The 16,639-nt window shown below is 73.6% G+C and overlaps 3 protein-coding genes across 8 annotated transcripts; 2 read left to right on the plus strand and 1 right to left on the minus strand.

Moving 5' to 3' along the window:
* Positions 1 to 1,577: 1,577 nt before the first annotated feature.
* Positions 1,578 to 8,630, plus strand: ITGB7 (integrin subunit beta 7; the record flags this gene model as incomplete). Of its 2 annotated transcripts, none has more annotated exons than XM_082785259.1 (14): positions 1,578 to 1,766; positions 2,771 to 2,975; positions 3,313 to 3,483; positions 3,598 to 3,839; positions 4,391 to 4,549; positions 4,633 to 4,728; positions 4,813 to 4,902; positions 5,073 to 5,213; positions 5,574 to 5,761; positions 6,047 to 6,267; positions 6,800 to 7,022; positions 7,422 to 7,654; positions 8,164 to 8,265; positions 8,350 to 8,630. In XM_082785259.1, 14 exons carry the CDS (start codon positions 1,578 to 1,580, stop codon positions 8,487 to 8,489), a joined length of 2,400 nt encoding a protein of 799 aa, XP_082641385.1. In that variant the 3' UTR covers positions 8,490 to 8,630. The 2 variants fall into 2 exon arrangements, with proteins under 2 accessions (XP_082641385.1, XP_082641384.1); XM_082785258.1 differs by having other exon boundaries at positions 7,422 to 7,666; positions 8,105 to 8,265; positions 8,350 to 8,592.
* Positions 8,631 to 9,658: 1,028 nt separating this feature from the next.
* ZNF740 (zinc finger protein 740) lies at positions 9,659 to 12,232 on the minus strand. 3 transcript variants are annotated; one of them, XM_082785262.1, is made up of 7 exons: positions 12,135 to 12,232; positions 11,378 to 11,607; positions 10,597 to 10,755; positions 10,351 to 10,437; positions 10,134 to 10,257; positions 9,901 to 10,019; positions 9,659 to 9,794 (listed from the first exon to the last, which is right to left on the minus strand). In XM_082785262.1, the coding sequence occupies exons 2-7, from the start codon at positions 11,393 to 11,395 to the stop codon at positions 9,705 to 9,707; spliced, it is 597 nt and encodes a 198-aa protein (XP_082641388.1). In that variant the 5' UTR covers positions 11,396 to 11,607; positions 12,135 to 12,232; the 3' UTR covers positions 9,659 to 9,704. The 3 variants fall into 3 exon arrangements, with proteins under 3 accessions (XP_082641388.1, XP_082641386.1, XP_082641387.1); XM_082785260.1 differs by having other exon boundaries at positions 10,351 to 10,755; XM_082785261.1 differs by having other exon boundaries at positions 10,351 to 10,755; positions 11,154 to 11,607.
* Positions 12,233 to 12,825: 593 nt separating this feature from the next.
* CSAD (cysteine sulfinic acid decarboxylase) lies at positions 12,826 to 16,611 on the plus strand. 3 transcript variants are annotated; one of them, XM_082785253.1, is made up of 15 exons: positions 12,826 to 12,923; positions 13,001 to 13,138; positions 13,214 to 13,340; positions 13,972 to 14,062; positions 14,160 to 14,266; positions 14,350 to 14,465; positions 14,548 to 14,627; positions 14,707 to 14,761; positions 14,893 to 15,009; positions 15,126 to 15,190; positions 15,292 to 15,373; positions 15,461 to 15,660; positions 15,759 to 15,810; positions 16,049 to 16,138; positions 16,211 to 16,611. In XM_082785253.1, the coding sequence occupies exons 2-15, from the start codon at positions 13,013 to 13,015 to the stop codon at positions 16,382 to 16,384; spliced, it is 1,482 nt and encodes a 493-aa protein (XP_082641379.1). In that variant the 5' UTR covers positions 12,826 to 12,923; positions 13,001 to 13,012; the 3' UTR covers positions 16,385 to 16,611. The 3 variants fall into 3 exon arrangements, with proteins under 3 accessions (XP_082641379.1, XP_082641381.1, XP_082641380.1); XM_082785254.1 differs by lacking the exons at positions 12,826 to 12,923; positions 13,001 to 13,138 and having other exon boundaries at positions 13,276 to 13,340; positions 13,995 to 14,062; XM_082785255.1 differs by lacking the exons at positions 12,826 to 12,923; positions 13,001 to 13,138; positions 13,972 to 14,062 and having other exon boundaries at positions 13,224 to 13,340.
* The last annotated feature ends 28 nt before the right edge of the window (positions 16,612 to 16,639 follow it).

Genomic DNA, 16,639 nt, shown 5'->3' on the forward strand with positions numbered 1-16,639 from the left:
GGGAGCTGCTTGTGGGTTTTGCTTTTTCTATGCTGTTGGGGTGGGGGGGCCCCAAAATCCCCCCCCCTTGTCTTTGCCCCCCCCCCCCTCCTCGGGCACACAACACTACAGAGACCAAAGATGGGGGCGCGCGGTGCCCCCCCCCCCCCAACGGAGTGGGGGGGTTCGAAGCCATATAGACCCTGATGCTGTGGGGGGGAGGGCACGGGGCAGGGGCCCCCCCCCTTCCCAAATCCCTCCCAGGGCAGCTTTACAAGGGGGGGGGGGGCGCCCCAATTGCCCCCGGGACCAAATTGCCCCCCCCCCGCGATGTCTGTTACCCCCAGCCTGGCTGGGTGTGTGTGGGGTGCCCCTGCCCTCCCCCCCCCCAGCGCTGGACCCGTCCCCCTCCCACGCCCCCCCCCACATAGTTTTGGGGGTGCAGGGCTGGCGGGGGGGCCCGTTACACTACACGGGGGGTGCCCCCCCCCGGGGCAGCACTTTTCTCCCGTTATTTATTCCTTCGCGTTTACACCGGGCCCCCCCCAAAACCCCCAGACCATGGAGAGGGGGGGCCCGGGGGGGGGGTTTCCCCCCCTCCCTCCCACCCCGCTGTCGTCGCCCCCGGTGCCCGAGCTGCCCCCCCCCCTGCGGGGGGGGGGGGCCCGCAGCCATGTTTACAGCTCGCCCCGCCCCCCCCCCGGGGGGCCACGGGGCTTTTCTATTTTTGCAAAATAAAGAAATGGAAACGAGGGGGGGCGGCGTGCTCCTTGGGGACCCCCCCGGGGGGGTGGGGGGGCACGGGGACACGCCATGGGGCGGGGGGGGGCACCAAGGGGATAACGGGGCACTGTGCGGGGCGGCAGAATAACGGGGGGCAGTGGGGGGGGACCTCAAAGAATGGGGGACAATGACGGGCCCCCCCCCAGAGTAATGGGGGACACCCGGGGACAATAGGGACCCCCCCCAGGTTATGGGGACCCCCCCCGGGTGATGAGGGGGGACAGCAGGGGGGGGGCAGGGGTAATGGGGGGCAGTGGAGGGACCCCCCGGGGTAATGGGGTGTTCCTGGGAGTAAGGGGTGCCCCCCCCGGATAATGGGGGACACCTGGGGACAATGGGACCCCCCCGGTGTGATGGGGGGCACCTGGGGACAGCCCCCCCCGCTAACTCCTTCCTGGGGACAAGGGAATGCCCCGTGGGACGGGGGGGGGGGGGACACCTGAGACCACCCCCCCGGGACGAGACGGGGACACGGTGCCCCCCTCCCATGCCTCCCCCCCCCCCGGCCCCCCCGCCTTTTATTCCCCCTCCCCCGGCCCGTGGCTGCTGGGCCCCGGGTGGCCGCAGGGGGGCGACACCGGCACGGGCTGCGCTGCACCCCCCCGTGACCCCCCCATGACCCCCCCATGACCCCGTAGTGACCCCCGCGCGCCCCCCCATAACCCTATAGCGCTCCCCCCCCCTAGCGCCCGCCCCCCCCCCCCGCCGCAGCCCTCCCCTAGCGGGCAGGATACGGCCCCCCCCCGCCCCCCCCGCCCCGCCCCGCCCCGGGGGGGGCCCAGTAGCCGCCGCCTCCCTCCTGCAGCACCGGGACCATGGGGCGGCCGGGGGGGCTCCTGCTGCTGCCGCTGCTGCTGGCGGCCCCGGGGGGGGCAGGTAAGGTGGGGGGGGGGGATGAGAGGATGGGGACCCCCCCCCGGCCTGTCGCAGGCTCCTGCCAGCCGCAGCCCACCTGCGAGGAGTGCATCCGCTCACACCCCCACTGCGCCTGGTGCGAGGAGCCGGTGAGTGGGACCCCCCCCGGGCCCCCCCCCCCCCGAGAACCCCCCCGAGACCCTCCCCCGGGACCCCCAGGGCATCCCCGGGGGGGCTCACCCCCAACTCTCACCTGCTCCCTTGGGGAATGGGGGGCCCCGTGTCCTGGGGGGGGGCAATGACCGGGGGGGCCAGTGTCCTGGGGGGGGTCCCTGCGTCCTGGGCAGGGGGGGGGAGGAGGGCAATGTCCTGGGGGGGGGTCCCTCCTTTTGGGGGTTCACGTTGAGGGTTGGGGTCCCTATCGGGGGGTCCCCCTGCAGACCCCTGACTGATTTCGGGGGTCCTGGGGGTCTCCCAGAGTCACGCTGTGCCGGGGGGGGCCCGGGGGGGGCCCCACTACCCCCTGGGTGCCCCACGCACCACATGGGGGGGGCACGGAGGTCCCTGAGGTCTCCGGGAGGGGGGGTCCCGGGGATCCCTGGGCCCTGGGGTCCTCACTGTGCCATGGGGTCCCCCCTGTCCCCAAAGTCCCCGGGGTCCCTGTTCTCCCCGGTGCCCCCCCTCCCCCCCGTGCCGTGGGGTGCTCGCCGTGCCCCTGTCCCCTTGGTGCCCCCCCCCCCGGGCCCCGCGGTTTGTCACCAGGAAGCAGCGAAACCTCGGTGACAAACAGCGAGGGGGGGGGAGGCGGGGGGGGCGCACCCGGCCCCGTCTCACACGTCCCAGGGGTGCGGGGGGGGTGATGGGGGCGGGGGGTGGGGGGGCGGGGGGCATGCAGGGTGCAGGGGGCAGATGTGGGGTGCTGGGTGGCGGGTGCTGCAAGGGGGGGCGGGTCCCCGGGGGGTGCTGGGGGGGTGCAGGACCCATGGGGGGTGCAGGGGGAGCGGTGCAAGCGCTGGGTGCAGGGGGCGGATGTGGGGTGGGGGGTGGGGGTGCGGGGCCACAGGGGGTGATGTGGGGTGCAGGGTGCTGGAGGGTGCTGGGTGCAGGACCCAGGACCCAGGTGGGTGCTGTCCCCCCCCCCCCCGTCCCGCAGGACTTCACACGGGGGGGCCAGGCAGAGGCGTCGCGCTGTGCCCCCCGGGAGGCCCTGGAGCGCGCCGGCTGCCCCCCCCAGGCCGTGCTGGAGCCCCGCGGGGGCACGCGGGTGCTGGAGGACGAGGAGCTGGGGGGGGCCGGGGGGGCCGGGACGCAGAGCCGCCAGCTGCGGCCCCAGAGGATTGAGCTGGAGCTTCGGCCTGGTGCGGGGGGGGGGCAGAATGGAGGAATTGGGGGGTGGGGGGGTGATGGGGGGGGGAATTGGTGGGTGGGGGGGGTGATGGGGGGAATGGGGGCGATATGGGGGGAATGAGGGTGATGGGGGGAATGGGGGCGGAAAGGGGTTGGGGGGGTGGGATAGGGGCAGATGGGGATGGAGGGGGGGTAATGGGGGTGGAAGGGGGGAGGGGGAAAGAATTGGGGGGAGGTGGGGGTGGAAGGGGGGGTAAACGGAGATGGGGGGAGATGGGGGTGCACTGGGGGGGTGGGGAGATAGGACACTGATGTCCGGGGGGGTCCCTGACCTCTTCCCCCCCCCAGGTGAGGAGCTGCCCCTGGAGGTGCGGTTCCGGCGCGCGGGCGGCCTCCCGCTGGACCTCTACTACCTGATGGACCTCTCCTACTCCATGCGCGACGACCTGCACACGCTGCGCCGCCTGGGCAGCGACCTGCTGGCCGCCCTGCGCAACGCCTCTGCCTCCGTGCGCATCGGTGGGACCCCCCCCCGGGAAAGAAAAACAAACAAACTAAAAGAAAACACCAAAAAAACCCTGCACCCCCCCCAAAAACCCCATCCTGAGCGCGCCATCCCCGTGCCTCTCGCAGGCTTCGGCGCCTTCGTGGACAAGCCGGTGCTGCCGTTCGTCAGCACGGTGCCCTCCAAGCTGCACAACCCCTGCCCCGAGCGGGGGCAGCCCTGCGACCCCCCCGCCGCCTTCCGCCACCTGCTCTCGCTCACAGCCGACGCCGGGGAGTTCACGCGGCGCCTGGAGGGGCAGCGCATCTCCGGCAACCTCGACGCGCCCGAGGGGGGCTTCGATGCCATGATGCAGGTGGCGCTGTGCCAGGTGGGGGCCGGGGGCGAGGGGGGGCAGGCGGGAGAGGGGGGCGTGCAAGGGAGGACGTGCACGAGAGCAGGCGTGTGCGAGACAGCAAGGGGGGGCATGCAAGAGAAGGGGACAGTGCGAGAGAGCAAGACGGCGGAGGGCGTGCAAGAGAGGGGCACGTGCAAGGGGGACACACGCAAAGGGGGGGCTCTCTGCAAGAGGGAGGTGTGCAGGCAAGTCTGCATGAGAGCGTGTGTGTGCAAGAGTGCAGACGTGTGCAGGGGTCTCTGCGCGTGCAAGAGCGGGGCTGCATGCGGGAGCAGTGGACACGTGGGAGCACTGCACACGCATGGTGGTGCACGCAGGACGGTGGGTGCGTGCAAACGGGCACACAAGGGTGGGTGTTCAAGTGTGCACGCCTGCCGGTGTGCGCGTGCAAGCTGCTGGCAGCGGGGGCTGCGGGGAGCGGCCGTGGCTGGCCGCAAGCAGAGCGCGGCGCTGCACCTGCCCCGCGTGTGCAAGGCGCGGTGCGCGTGCAAGCCCCGTGCGCGTGCAAGGCCCGGTACCCGCAGGAGCGCATCGGCTGGCGCCCCGTGACGCGGCTGCTGGTGTTCGCCTCGGACGACGCCTTCCACACGGCGGGCGACGGGCGCCTGGCCGGCATCGTCCTGCCCAGCGACAGCCGCTGCCACCTGGACGCCAGCGGCGTCTACAACCGCAGCCACCTCTACGTAGGTGCTGGGGGGGCAGGGGGGACTTCAATTTTTGAGGGGGGGGCACGCAGCACCCACTCGTGTCCCCCCCCCCTCTGCAGGATTACCCCTCGGTGGGGCACCTGGCGCAGGTGCTGTCGGCCGCCAACATCCAGCCCATCTTCGCCGTCACCCGGCCCACGGTGCCGCTCTACAAGGTCTGAGGGGGTTGGGGAGGGGGTGAGGGGGGTGCGGGGGGGGGGCACTGCAATGATGCCGGGTCCCTGAACTCCCCCCCGCAGGAGCTGAGCCGCCTGATCCCCAAGTCGGTGGTGGGGGAGCTGCGGGACGACTCCAGCAACGTGGTGCAGCTCATCACAGATGCCTACAACGTGAGGGGGGGCGGGGGGGGCGGGGGGGGAGCACGGGGAGGACACCAGGGGCACGGGGGATGTGGGGATAGAGGGGGCACAGGGCATGGGGGGGACGCTGGGGACACGGGGGGGCAGAAGGGGCACAGGACACGGGGGGGTGGTGCTGACGTTCTCCCTCCCCCCCCCAGAGCCTGACCTCGACGGTGGAGCTGCAGCACTCGCCGCTGCCCCCCGGGCTCAGCCTCAGCTTCCAGGCCCACTGCGGGGGCCCCCCCGAGCCCCCCCAGCCCCACCGTGGCCTCTGCTCGGGCGTGCGCGTCAACCAGCAGGTGGGGGGAGGGGGGGGCAGCACATGGGGTCCCCTTCCAATCGTGTCCCCACCCCATGGATGTCCTCGTCCTGTGGGTGCCCCCATCCCACAAACGTCCCCACCCCATGGGCGTCCCCTTCCCACGAGTGTCCCCACCCTGTGGGTGTCCCCACCCTGTGGGTGTCCCTGTCCCGTGGATGTCCCCTCCCTTGGGTGTCCCCACCCCATGGGTGTTTCCAACCCATGAGTGTCCCCAGGTATTGGGTGTCCCCATCCCTTGGGCATCCCCATCCCATAAATGTCCCCATCCCGTGGGTGTCCCCCTCCCTTGGGTGTCCCCGCCCCATGAATGCCCCCCCCCGTGGCTGCCCCCCCCCAGGTGACCTTCACGGTGCGGGTGCGGGCGGAGGCGTGCCTGGAGGCCCCCCAGCACGTGGCCCTGCGGGTGCTGGGGGTCCCGGAGCAGCTGCAGCTGGGGGTGCGCACCCTGTGCCACTGCCCCTGCACCCAGCGCGCCCCCCGCGCCCCCCTCTGCCGCGGGGGCGACCTCGACTGCGGCGTCTGCAGGTGCGGGGGGTCCCTGGGGGGCAATGGGGGGCGGGGCTGTGGGGTCAGATAGGGAGAAATGGGGTCAGGTAGAGGGCAATGGGGTCAGGTGGGGGCAATGGGGTCAGGTGAGGGGGCGGTGGGCTGGAGGCTTTGGGGTCAGGTGGGGGCAAGGGGGTCAAGGGGGGGCAATGGGGTCAGATGGGGGAGTGGGGTGGGGGCTACGGGGTCAGGTGGGGGCAATGGGGTCTGATGGGGGTGGTGGGGTGGGGGCTGTGGGGCTGACCCCGTTGCCCCCACCCCAAGGTGCCCCGGGGGCCGTCGGGGCCGGCGCTGCGAGTGCGAGGGGCCGGAGGCGGAGGAGGAGGTGTGGGGGGGCTGCCGGCCCCCCAACAGCACGGCCCCCCCCTGCAGCGGCCGGGGGCACTGCGTCTGCGGCGCCTGCGAGTGCCCCCCCGGGCTGAGCGGCCGCTTCTGCGAGTGCGACAGCGGCGCCTGCGAGCGGCACGAGGGGCTGCCCTGCGGAGGTGGGCGCGGGGGGGGGACGCGGGGGGACCGGTCCCTGGGGTCCCCATCCCTCGGGGGGGTCCCCTCCCCATTGCACGTCCCCGTGGGGTCCCGTCCCTGCTGTGTTCCCTTGGGTCCTGGCCGTGTCCCATGGGGTTGGTCCCCGTCCTTTGGGGTCCCGTCCCCGTCCCCATCCTCAGGGTCCTGTCCCCGTCCTTTGGGGTCCCGTCCCCGTCCCCATCCTCAGGGTCCTGTCCCCGTCCTTTGGGGTCCCGTCCCCGTCCCCGGGTTCCCTTTCCCCAGGTCCCGCCCCTGTCTCCTTCCCACGGGTCCCACCCCCACCCTGTGGGTTCAGTCCCCATCCCCTGGGGCCACCCCGCTCCCCTGGGTCCCCGTCCCCGTCCCCATCCTTTGGGTCCCCCCCATCTCCGTGCCCCCACCCTTAGGGCCCCATCCCCGGGTCCCACCCTCAGGGTCCCGTCCCCGTCCCCCAGCTCCCCCCCCCCTTCCCCCCGTGCCGCGGGGGGGTCCTGAGGGCCGACGCCGTTGCAGGCCCGCAGCGGGGGACGTGCGAGTGCGGGCGCTGCCGGTGCCGCCCGGGGTTCGCGGGGAGCGGCTGCGGCTGCAGCCTGGGGGGGGGCGGCTGCCGCCGGGGGGGCCGCGAGTGCAGCGGGCGGGGGCGCTGCGAGTGCGGGCGCTGCCGCTGCCAGCCCGGCTTCGTGGGACCCCTCTGCGCCCGCTGCCCCTCCTGCCCCGGGCCCTGCCAGCGCCTGCGGTGAGCGGGGGGCGGGGGGGGGGGGGGGGGGCATGGGGACGAGGGACGTGGGGACAGGGGGTGGCTGAGGGATGGGGACGGGGATGGGGACGGGGGACGTGGGGGGGGTCGGGGACGTTGTGGGGGGACGGGGATCAGGAATGGGGGGGGCAGGGACGGGGGGATGAGGATGGGGGGGTGGGATGGGGACGGGGGGATGCGGGGCGGGGGGGATGCGGGGCGGGGGGACAGGGACGGGATGGGGACGGGGGGGGCTGGGGAATGGGGACGGGGACAAGGAGGGGACGGGGTGGCCGTGGGTGCGGGGCTATGGGGGGGGCTCCTTGGGGACATGGGCACGGGGGGGGGGGACCGGGAGTTTGGGGCCGGGGCCGTGACAGGGCCGGGGGCCGCCCCCAGGGACTGCGTGGACTGCGGCGCCTTCGGGGGGGGGCCCCTGCGTGGGAACTGCAGCCAGGCCTGCAACGGGACAGTGCTGCGGGTGCTGCCCCCCCCGGCCCCCCCGGCCCCCGCCCTGTGCCGGGAGAAGGCAGCCGACGGGCGCATCCTCATCTTCCTCATCGAGGGGGGGGGCAGCGAGGAGGAGGACGAGGAAGAGGAGGGGGCCGGCGGGGATGTGGTGGTCACCGTCTGGGCTGAGGAGGGTGAGCACGGGGGGGGCGCTGGGACCCCAAGCCCCCAGGGACCCCAAACCCCATACCTGGGGGTCCCACGGGACTGGGTTTCGGGGGGGGGGAGCTGGCCCCCATGGGACCCCGGGACACGTTGGGGGGGGACCCTTGGCCCCCATGGGACCCCTGGTGGAGTTTGGGGGGTCCTGGCCCCCAGAGAACCCATGGGACAAGTTTGGGGGGGTCCTGTCCCCCATGGGACCCCTTGGATGGGTTTGGGGGGGAGTTCTGGCCCCCCTGGGACCCCTGGGACATGACCGGGGGTGTCCTGATGCCCACGCCCCCCCCCCACCCCAGCTCCATTCTGGGGGAGGCTCCGGGTCACCACGCACACCCCCAGCCGGGTTCGGGGGGGACGGGACGGTGCGGGCCCTCCCCCCGGCCCCGCTGACCCCCCCCCCCGCCCCGCAGCCCCCCCGCAGCACCCGGCGGCGCTGGCGGCCGGGCTGGTGGCCGGGATCGTGGCGGGGGGGCTGCTGCTGGCGGCCGGGGGCCGCGGCTGGGCCGAGATCCGCGACCGGCGCGAGCTGCGGCGCTTCGAGCAGGAGCGGCACCGCGCCCGCTGGGACGAGGTACGGCACCGGGGGGGAGCTGGGGGGGGCGGGGGGGCTGACCCGGTGCCGGCGGTGACCCCTTGTTTGTGCCCCCCCCCGCAGAACAACCCCTTGTTCCGGAGCGCCACCACCACCGTCGTCAACCCCAGCTACTGCCCGCAGCGAGGGGACGGCGGCGCGGGGGGCTCGCAGTGACCCCCCCAAGCTCGGAGCGGCCCCTAAGTTTTGTCCTCGGACCCTGACCCCCCCCCCATTAAAAAAAAACAAAAACAAGCCCCCTGCCGGCAGAAGAGGCAGAGCCGAGGGTAGAAAAGGGCAACCACGGAGTTTATTTAAATACCCTAGCGGCACGAAGAGCGGACGCCACGCTACTGGTAAAAAGAGACGAGTTCCTGGCCTTAGAAAAACTACAGCTCCAAAGGGAGGTGGCCCCCGCCGCCCCCCCGCCCCCCCCCCTCCCCCCCGTAGCAAAATAAGTATATTAAAAACAACGAAAACCGAAACAAAACGGCCCCCCCCGCCCCTTACCCCCCGCCCCGAGCCGCGGCGCCGCGCGCGGTTTTGCTCCCGCTTCTCCTCAGCCCCCGGCGCGCCCGCGGCCGCTCCTTTGAGCCCCCCCCGGGGTTAACGGAGCCCCCCCGGCCGTGTCCGACCCCTCCCGGTGCTGCTTGCCCCGGGAGGGTCCCCGCAAGGGGCTTTTGGAGGGGCTGCGGGGGGGGGAGGGGGCAGCCGCCGAATCGCCCCCCCCCGTGGGAGCGCTGCCCCGAGGCGTTTCCCCCCCCTCTCCGAGTTTGGTTTTGAGGCCGCTGCTTTCGGAGGCGCCGGGGGCGGTTGCTCGGCTCGCAGCGGGCTGGGGGGGGGGGGCTGGGGGGGCTCCGAGCGGGCCCAGGCGCTGCCCCCTCCTCCCCAGGGACCCCAGCACAGAGGGGGGGGCCCCGCGCTCCCCCCAGGACGGCTCAGAAGTGAGCAGAAGCCCCCCCCCACACCCCCCCGGCTTCTCAGCTCCCCCGCTGCAACGGCTCCTGGGCTTTGGCCGGGGGCTTCCGCAGTCAGTTCGGGGGCATTTTGGGGCCGGGGGCTCCGGGCGGCCCCCCCCGTGACGGTGGCAGCAGGGCAGGGGCCCCCGAGCCGGCCCCCCGAGCCCCAAAGCCCGGCGAGCACCGGGAGGGGAAGCGGCCGGCGCAGGCCCCGCCTCCCGCTGTTTTTCTTGCGAAACCCGCGGGTTTTGGGGCTGGCCCCCGGCCGCCGGGCGCCCCCCCGCGGGATTTTTGGGGCGCGCCGCTCTCGGGGCCGCGGGGAGGGGACGAGAGGCCGGGTGCCGCCGGCTGGGGGCAGGTTTCCAGCCGATCTTCAGCCTATGTACAGTGTCGGGACCTCGTCTGGCAGTCCTGGGGGGGCCCCGCGGCGCGGGGGGGGGGGGGGCCCCCGAGCGCCCCGCTGCGAGCGGTCACCTCGGCCTAGAGCAGCAGCTGCGCCTCGGGGGCTTTGGTTTGGCAGCCTTGGCACATCCGCTTGTGTCGCAGCAGCCGGTCTGTCCTGGAGAAGCTCTGCAGGGTGGGGGGGACACAGGCAGGGCGTGAGGACCCCCCGGCGAGGAGGAGGAACCCCCCCCAGGGGCGAGGAGCCCCCCCGAGAGCCCGTCGGGCCCCGTACCTGCATGCAGCGCTCGCACTGGTAGGGCTTCTCGCCGCTGTGCACGCGCTTGTGGCGCTCCAGGTGGTACTTCTGGATGAAGCGCATGTCGCACACGTCGCACTCGAAGGGCTTCTCGCCTGGGGGGAGCACGGGGGGGCGCTCAGAGGGGGGAAAACGCCGCCCCCGCCTCGAGGCGACGAGCCCGGGGCGGTTAATTAATGGGGGGGGGGTTGTTTCGGCGGTGTCCTTACCAGTATGGATGAGGATGTGCCTCTTGAGGTGGTAGCTGCTGCGGAAGGCGCCGTAGCAGAGCTCGCAGATGAAGTTCTTGGCGCTGCTCAGCTGGAAGGAGCCGTTCTGCTTGATCACCACCATCTGGGGGGGGGCAGCCCCGTCAGCCCCCGCCGCCAGCCAGGCCGGGCGCCGCTCCCGGCCCCCCCCCCGGCCCCCTCCCGCCCCCCCACCTGCCTTTTTTATGGAGTTTTTGGGCTGCGCCGCCTCCGCCGTCTCCTCCTCCTTGCGGCCGCGCGGCTTCTCGCCGTCCTGGCGCAGCGCCTTGTGGGGCGGGGCGGGGGGGGGGGCGGAAAAAAACTCGCGGTGAGACCCCCGGCGGCGCCGCTGCTGCCGCCGCTGCCGCCGCTGCTGCTGCTGCCGCCGCTGCCGCCGCCGCCGCCGCCGCTGCTGCCCCCGCGTCCCCCCGCGCTGCGGCCGTACCAGCACCTCCGGGCTGCCGCCGCCACCGCCGCCGCGCTCGCGGCCCCCCTCCGCCGCCGCCGCCGCCGCCTTGGCGCCCTGCTTCGGCATCATCTTCTTGCTGGCCGCCGTGGGCACCAGGCACACGCCCGACAGGCCCTCGCACGCCAGGAGGCTCGCCTGGAAAGGGTGGGGGGGGCGGAAAAAGGAAAAAAAAAGGAAAAAAAGGAAAAAAAAAAAGAAAAGAAAGAGAAGAAAGAGAAGGGCGGCGAGCTGCAGGCGCGAGCCACGCAGCGCCCCGGCCCTCCCAACGCGGCGCCCGAAGCCCTGCCGGGGACGGGGGGGGGGGCAGAGAGTTAAAGCGGGGGCCTAACCGCTAACGGGGGGTGGGGGGGGCGAGGGGAAAGGGGGGGGCACACGGGGAGGGGTTGGGGTGGCGAGGGGAGCGCGGCCGGGCCCTGGGTACGTGCCCGGTGGTGGTGGTGGTTGGTTGGGGGGGGGCAGCCGGGGGGGCCGCCGGGCGTCCCGGGGCTGAGCGGCTCCCCTGGGGAGGGGCGGGGGGGCGCGGGGCTCATTACCTGAGCCATGCTGGGTGTGTCTGTCTGTCTGTCTGTCTGTCCTCAACTGGCAAAGCCTTAACGCTCCCAGGGAGGACGCTAGGAAGCCTCGCTCTGGTTTTTTGATTTTTTTTTGGCTTTTTGGCTTTTTTTTTGTTTGTTTTGTTTTTTGTAAATTTTTTGTATTGTTTTGGTGTGTTTCTCTCTCAGTTAATCATTTTTTTTTGGCCGGTCTTGCCCAGTACCCTCCACTTTGCCGACATCGTGCGGGGATCGGGGCGCCCGGTGCCGTGGCTGCGCTGGGGGGGGCGGCTCCTCCTCGGGCCCCCCCGGCGGGGACGGGGCCGGGCAGGGCGGGGGCGCGGGGGGACGGCGCCGGGGGGGGGCGCGGCGCCCTCACGGGGGGGTCATCCCCGGCCCCCCGCCCTCGGGGGGGCGCCGGCTCCGTGCGGGAGACGCTGCTGCGGGTCTTCGCCTGCGGGAAGGAGGAGACGTGATGGGGGGGGGCCACCGGGGGGGGGGCACCGGGCGGGGGGGGGGGCACCTTAACGGGGGCGGGCACGGCGACAGGTCCGGGGGGGGGCTTTTGGGGGGCGGGGGTCACGGTGCAGGCCCCAAAATGGGGGGGGGGGGGGGGAACGGGGGCACCGGTCCTTGGGGGGGGGGGCTCGGTCCCCCGGGAGGGGGTCGGGAGGGGGGCGCTGGGCCCGGGGTGGGCTTCTTAGCTCCGGGGGGGGCTCAGTACGGGGAGGGGGCTTCTAGCGGGGGGGGCTCTCGGTGCCGCGGTCTTATTACCGGGGGGGGCCCTCGATCCCCGGGGGGGTACCGGTCCCGGGGCCCCTCCCCCTCCCGCCGAGCCCCCCCCCCCACCTGCAGCCCCTCCCCGCCCCATCCGGGCCCGGTGCCCCGCGGTGCGTGGCTGGGGGGGGCCGGGCCCGGTGCGGAACCTCCCCCCCCCTCCCCAGTCCGCTGCCGGTGCCGGGGGGGCGGCGGGGCCCGTACCTGCCGGCCGCTCCGCTCCGCGCCGCCCCGAGTTTACAAACGGCTGCCGCCGCCCCCCCTTCCTCGGCCGCCGCCGACGACCCGGAAGCGGAAGTGCCCGCCCCTTCCTCTTCCCGTTCCCCCCTCCCGCCGCCGCCGCCGCCGGGACTTCCGGTAGGGGGCGTGCAGAGGGAGCGGCGCCGCGCATGCGCGCTCAGGGCGCGTGAAGCCAGGCGTCGCCATCTTGGAGCCGGGAGGGCGTCTCCAGGGCAACCGGGGGGGGCGGCGCTGCCCCCGGGGGGGCCCTGCCCCCGGCCATGCGCCCCGGGCCCCTCCTCGCCGCCAGGAGCCCTCTCAGCCCGTTATTGCCCCCCCACGGGGCGCCGGTCCCCTGGAATTGCCCCCCAAGGGGTCCCCCCCCGTTTGTGCCCCCCCGGGGGTCCTCCGCCCCCATTGCCCCGCGGTGCCCTTTACCCCCCCATTCCATGCCCCCCCCATACCCCCTCCCCTCTCCCTCTGTCCCCCCCCCCAGCTGAGCCCCCCCCGCTGCCCCCGGCCCACCCTGGGGTGGGAGCCAAAAGGGGGTGGGGGGTGGGGCGCTGAGGGGGGGGCACCACCAGAACACCCCCCCCCCCCCCCCGGCAGGGCCGTGCCCAGTAACCGGCACTGGGCGCGCTGGGAGGCGCTGGGCCGCGGGGGGGGGGCCGCGGCGGGGGGGGGGCCGCGGCGGGGGGGGGCCGCACCTTGCCCCCTGCCCTGGGAGGGGCCGCGGGCGGCGGCTGCTGCCCAGAGCCCGGCACCCGCGGGGAGGTGAGGGCCGGGGGGGGGGCGGGGGGCAGGGGACCCCCCCCGGGTTCCGTCCGTGACCCCCCCCGTGCCCCCCCCAGGGCTGAGCGGCCATGGCGGAGGGCAGCGGCCTGGAGCGGCCGGGGCTGGACGCGGCGGCGGGGGAGGACTTCGTGCGCCAGGCCCTGCAGCTGCTGCTGGACGAGGCCGTGCGCAACGGCACCGACAGGGCCCTCAAGGTGGGGGGGGGGCGAGGGGGGGCCGGGGGGGGTCCCGGGGGGGTCCCGGGGCTGAGCGCCGCCGCCTGCCCCCAGGTGTGCGACTGGAGGGAGCCGCGGGAGCTGCGGGCGCTGCTGGACCTGGAGCTGCGCCCCCACGGGGAGCCCCCCCAGCGCCTGCTGCAGCGCTGCCGCGACGTCGCCCGCTACAGCGTCAAGACCGGTGAGCGGGCACGGCGCTCCCAGGCGGAACCAGTCGGAACCAGTTGGATCCAGTTGGAACCAGTCGGTCCCGGCACCGCCCGCAGGCCCCCCCCTTCCCCACCCGGCTGCTCCTCGGGGTCCCGCACGGCCCCGTCACGGCCCTGCCACGGCCCCGCTCGTGTCCCCCCCCCCCATAAAGTCCCCGACAACCCCATTCGTGTCCCCCCCCATTAGGTCCCAGCAGCCCCACTTGTGTTCCCCCCCCCCACCCATAAAGACCCCCAAAACCCCACTCGTGTCCCCCCCACAAATACAGGTGGTTCCCCCCCCCCCCAAAGACCCCAACAGCCCCACTCACGCCCCCCCCATCCCCACAGGTCCCCACAACCCCACTCGTGTCCCCCCCACCCATAAAGGTGCCCCCCCCAAAGATCCCCAAAACCCCACTTGTGCCCCCCCCATTAGGTCCCTGCAGCCCCCCTCGTGTCCCCCCCCCCACCATCCCAGCTGGACCCCCCCCCCCTTTCCCACCCCGTGGCCCCCTCCCCGTGGTCCTGGCAGGGCGGTATGCCCGGGCTCCTGTGGGGCGGGGGCTCCCAGCCCCCCCCCCGTGGCTGATGCCCCCCCCCGCCCCCCCCCCGCCCCCTCAGGACACCCCCGCTTCTTCAACCAGCTCTTCTCGGGGCTGGACCACCACGCGCTGGCGGGACGCCTGCTGACCGAGGCCCTCAACACCAGCCAGTGGGTGCCTGGGGGACATGGGGGGGGTGTCTCGGGGCGGGGAGGGGGCTCCGTTTCCAGCTCCCCCCCCCTGGGTCCTGTGGCGCCCCCCCCCCAGGTACACGTACGAGATCGCCCCGGTGTTCGTGCTGATGGAGGAGGTGGTGCTGGCCAAGCTGCGCGAGCTGGTGGGATGGGGCAGCGGCGACGGCATCTTCTGCCCCGGTGCGTGGGGTGGGGGCTAAGGGGGGGTCCCGGGGTCCGTGTCGCCCCCCGGGGCCGCTGCTGAGCCCCCCCCCTCCCCGCAGGAGGGTCCCTGTCCAACATGTACGCCATGAACGTCGCCCGATTCCAGCGCTTCCCCGAGGGCCGGCAGAGGGGCAGCCGGGCCCTGCCGCGCCTCGCGCTCTTCGCCTCGCAGGAGGTGGGGATGGGGATGGGAACGGGGTGGGGGGGCTCGGAGACAGCCCCCCCCCAGCCCCCCAACCCCGCTGCCCCCCCCCCAGAGCCACTACTCCATCGAGAAGGGGGCCGCCTTCCTGGGCATCGGCACCGACAACGTCTTCTTCGTGCGTGCGGATGAGAGGTGAGGGCCCCGGGTACCACGCGGGGGGGGCGGGACGGGACCCCCGGCCCCCCCCCGCTGAGCCCCCGGCACCCCGCAGGGGGAAGATGATCCCCGAGGAGCTGGAGAAGGAGATCGAGAGGGCGAAAAGCGAGGTGAGGCTAGGGGGGGCCCTCTGCAAATCCCCCGACCCCGTTGTGCTGCCCCCCTGCCCCAATGCCCTGTCCCTTGTCCCCCACTGCCCCCTGCCCCCCCGCCCCCCCCATCACCCCCCGCCCCCCCCCAGGGCGCCGTGCCCTTCTTCGTCAGCGCCACGTGCGGCACCACCGTCCTGGGCGCCTTCGACCCGCTGCAGAGCGTGGCGGACGTGTGCCAGCGCCACGGCCTCTGGCTCCACGTGGACGTGAGTCAACGGGGGGGGGGGGTGCGTGGGGGTTTGGGGGGGTCCCCGCTGCGTTCTCCCCGCCCCCTGGGGTGCCCCCCGGGCCGCCCGCTGCTCCAACCCCCTGTGCCCCGCAGGCTGCCTGGGGCGGGAGCGCGCTGCTCTCCAGGACGCACCGGCACCTCCTGGCCGGCATCGAGAGGTACCCGCGCTGCCAAACGGGCCTGGGGCTCGCTGCTTAAGGGCTGGGGGGGTTTGGGGGGGGCGTTGGCATCGTCCCCCTGCCCCCCTTCCCCCCCCCAGGGCTGACTCGGTGGCCTGGAACCCGCACAAGATGCTGGCGGTGGGGCTGCAGTGCTCGGCTCTGCTCCTCCGCGACACCTCCGTAGGTCCCGCGCCCCCACCCCGGGCCCCCCCAAATCCTTCCCAGACCCCCGGTGCTGAGCCCCCCCTCCCCCTCGGCCTCCCCCAGGGGCTGCTGCAGCGGTGCCACGGGGCGGGCGCCTCGTACCTGTTCCAGCGCGACAAGTTCTACGACGTGGCCTACGACACCGGCGACAAGACGCTGCAGTGCGGCCGCCGCGTCGACTGCCTCAAGCTCTGGCTGCTCTGGAAGGCCGTGGGCACCGAGGGGCTGGAGCGCCGCGTCGACAGGGCCTTCGCCTGCACCAGGCGAGCACCATGGACCCCTCCCCGAGCCCGTGGGGGGGCCGTGAGACGCCCCCCCCCCCCCCCCCAGCATCTGGTGGCTGACACCGCTCTGTCCCCAGGTACCTGGCAGAGGAGGTGAGGCGCCGCGACGGCTTCCAGCTGGTGCTCGAGGTACGGGGCCGCCGGCGGGGTCATCGCCCACCTCGGTGCTGCGGCAGCGGGGGGAGCCCCGGGGAGGGGGGGGGGGAGCAGGGGGCACCCCCCTCCCATCCTGCAGCCTTGGGGCTCGCACCGATCCGTCGGGGTGCCCCCAAAGGCAAGGCACAGCCGGTGCTGGTGGCCCCAGTGAGGTGCCGGTGAGGGGGGGTCTCAGCCGATTTTCTGCCCCCCCCCCCCCCTCCCCCCGCAGCCCGAATTCATCAACCTCTGCTTCTGGTTCGTGCCCCCCAGCCTGCGGGGCCGCGAGGGCTGCGACGATTTCTGGGAGCGGCTGGGGAAGGTGAGCGCAGCCCCCGTCCCCCCCCCCTTCCCTGCAGGCAGCCTCCCCCACAGCCCTTTTTCCCCCCCGCAGGTGGCCCCCGCCATCAAGGAGAGGATGATGAGGGAGGGCTCCATGATGGTGAGCTACCAGCCCCACGGCGCCAGGGTCAACTTCTTCCGGCAGATCGCCACCAGCCCCGCCGTCACCAGGGCCGACCTCGACTTCTTCCTGGACGAGATCGAGAGGCTGGGGCACGATCTCTAGGCCCCCCCCCCGGGGGGGACATTTGGGGGCCAAGGGCATGGGGGGGCTCCCCCTGCTCGTAGCCCAGTGAAGGCTGGACCGGCCTCCACCATGCTGCGGGGATGGGTGGAATAAACCTTGGAATAAATCCCTTTTTGCCCTGGAATGAACCCATTTTTACCCTGGAATGAACTCTGGGATAAACCCAGTTTCACCCTGGAATAAATCAGTTTTTATCCTGAAATAAATCCCTTTTTACCCTGGAATCAACCCTGG

This window comes from Aythya marila (assembly GCF_965140915.1).
Source record: "Aythya marila genome assembly, contig: HAP1_HAP1_SCAFFOLD_845, whole genome shotgun sequence".
Taxonomy (NCBI): Eukaryota; Metazoa; Chordata; class Aves; order Anseriformes; family Anatidae; genus Aythya; species Aythya marila.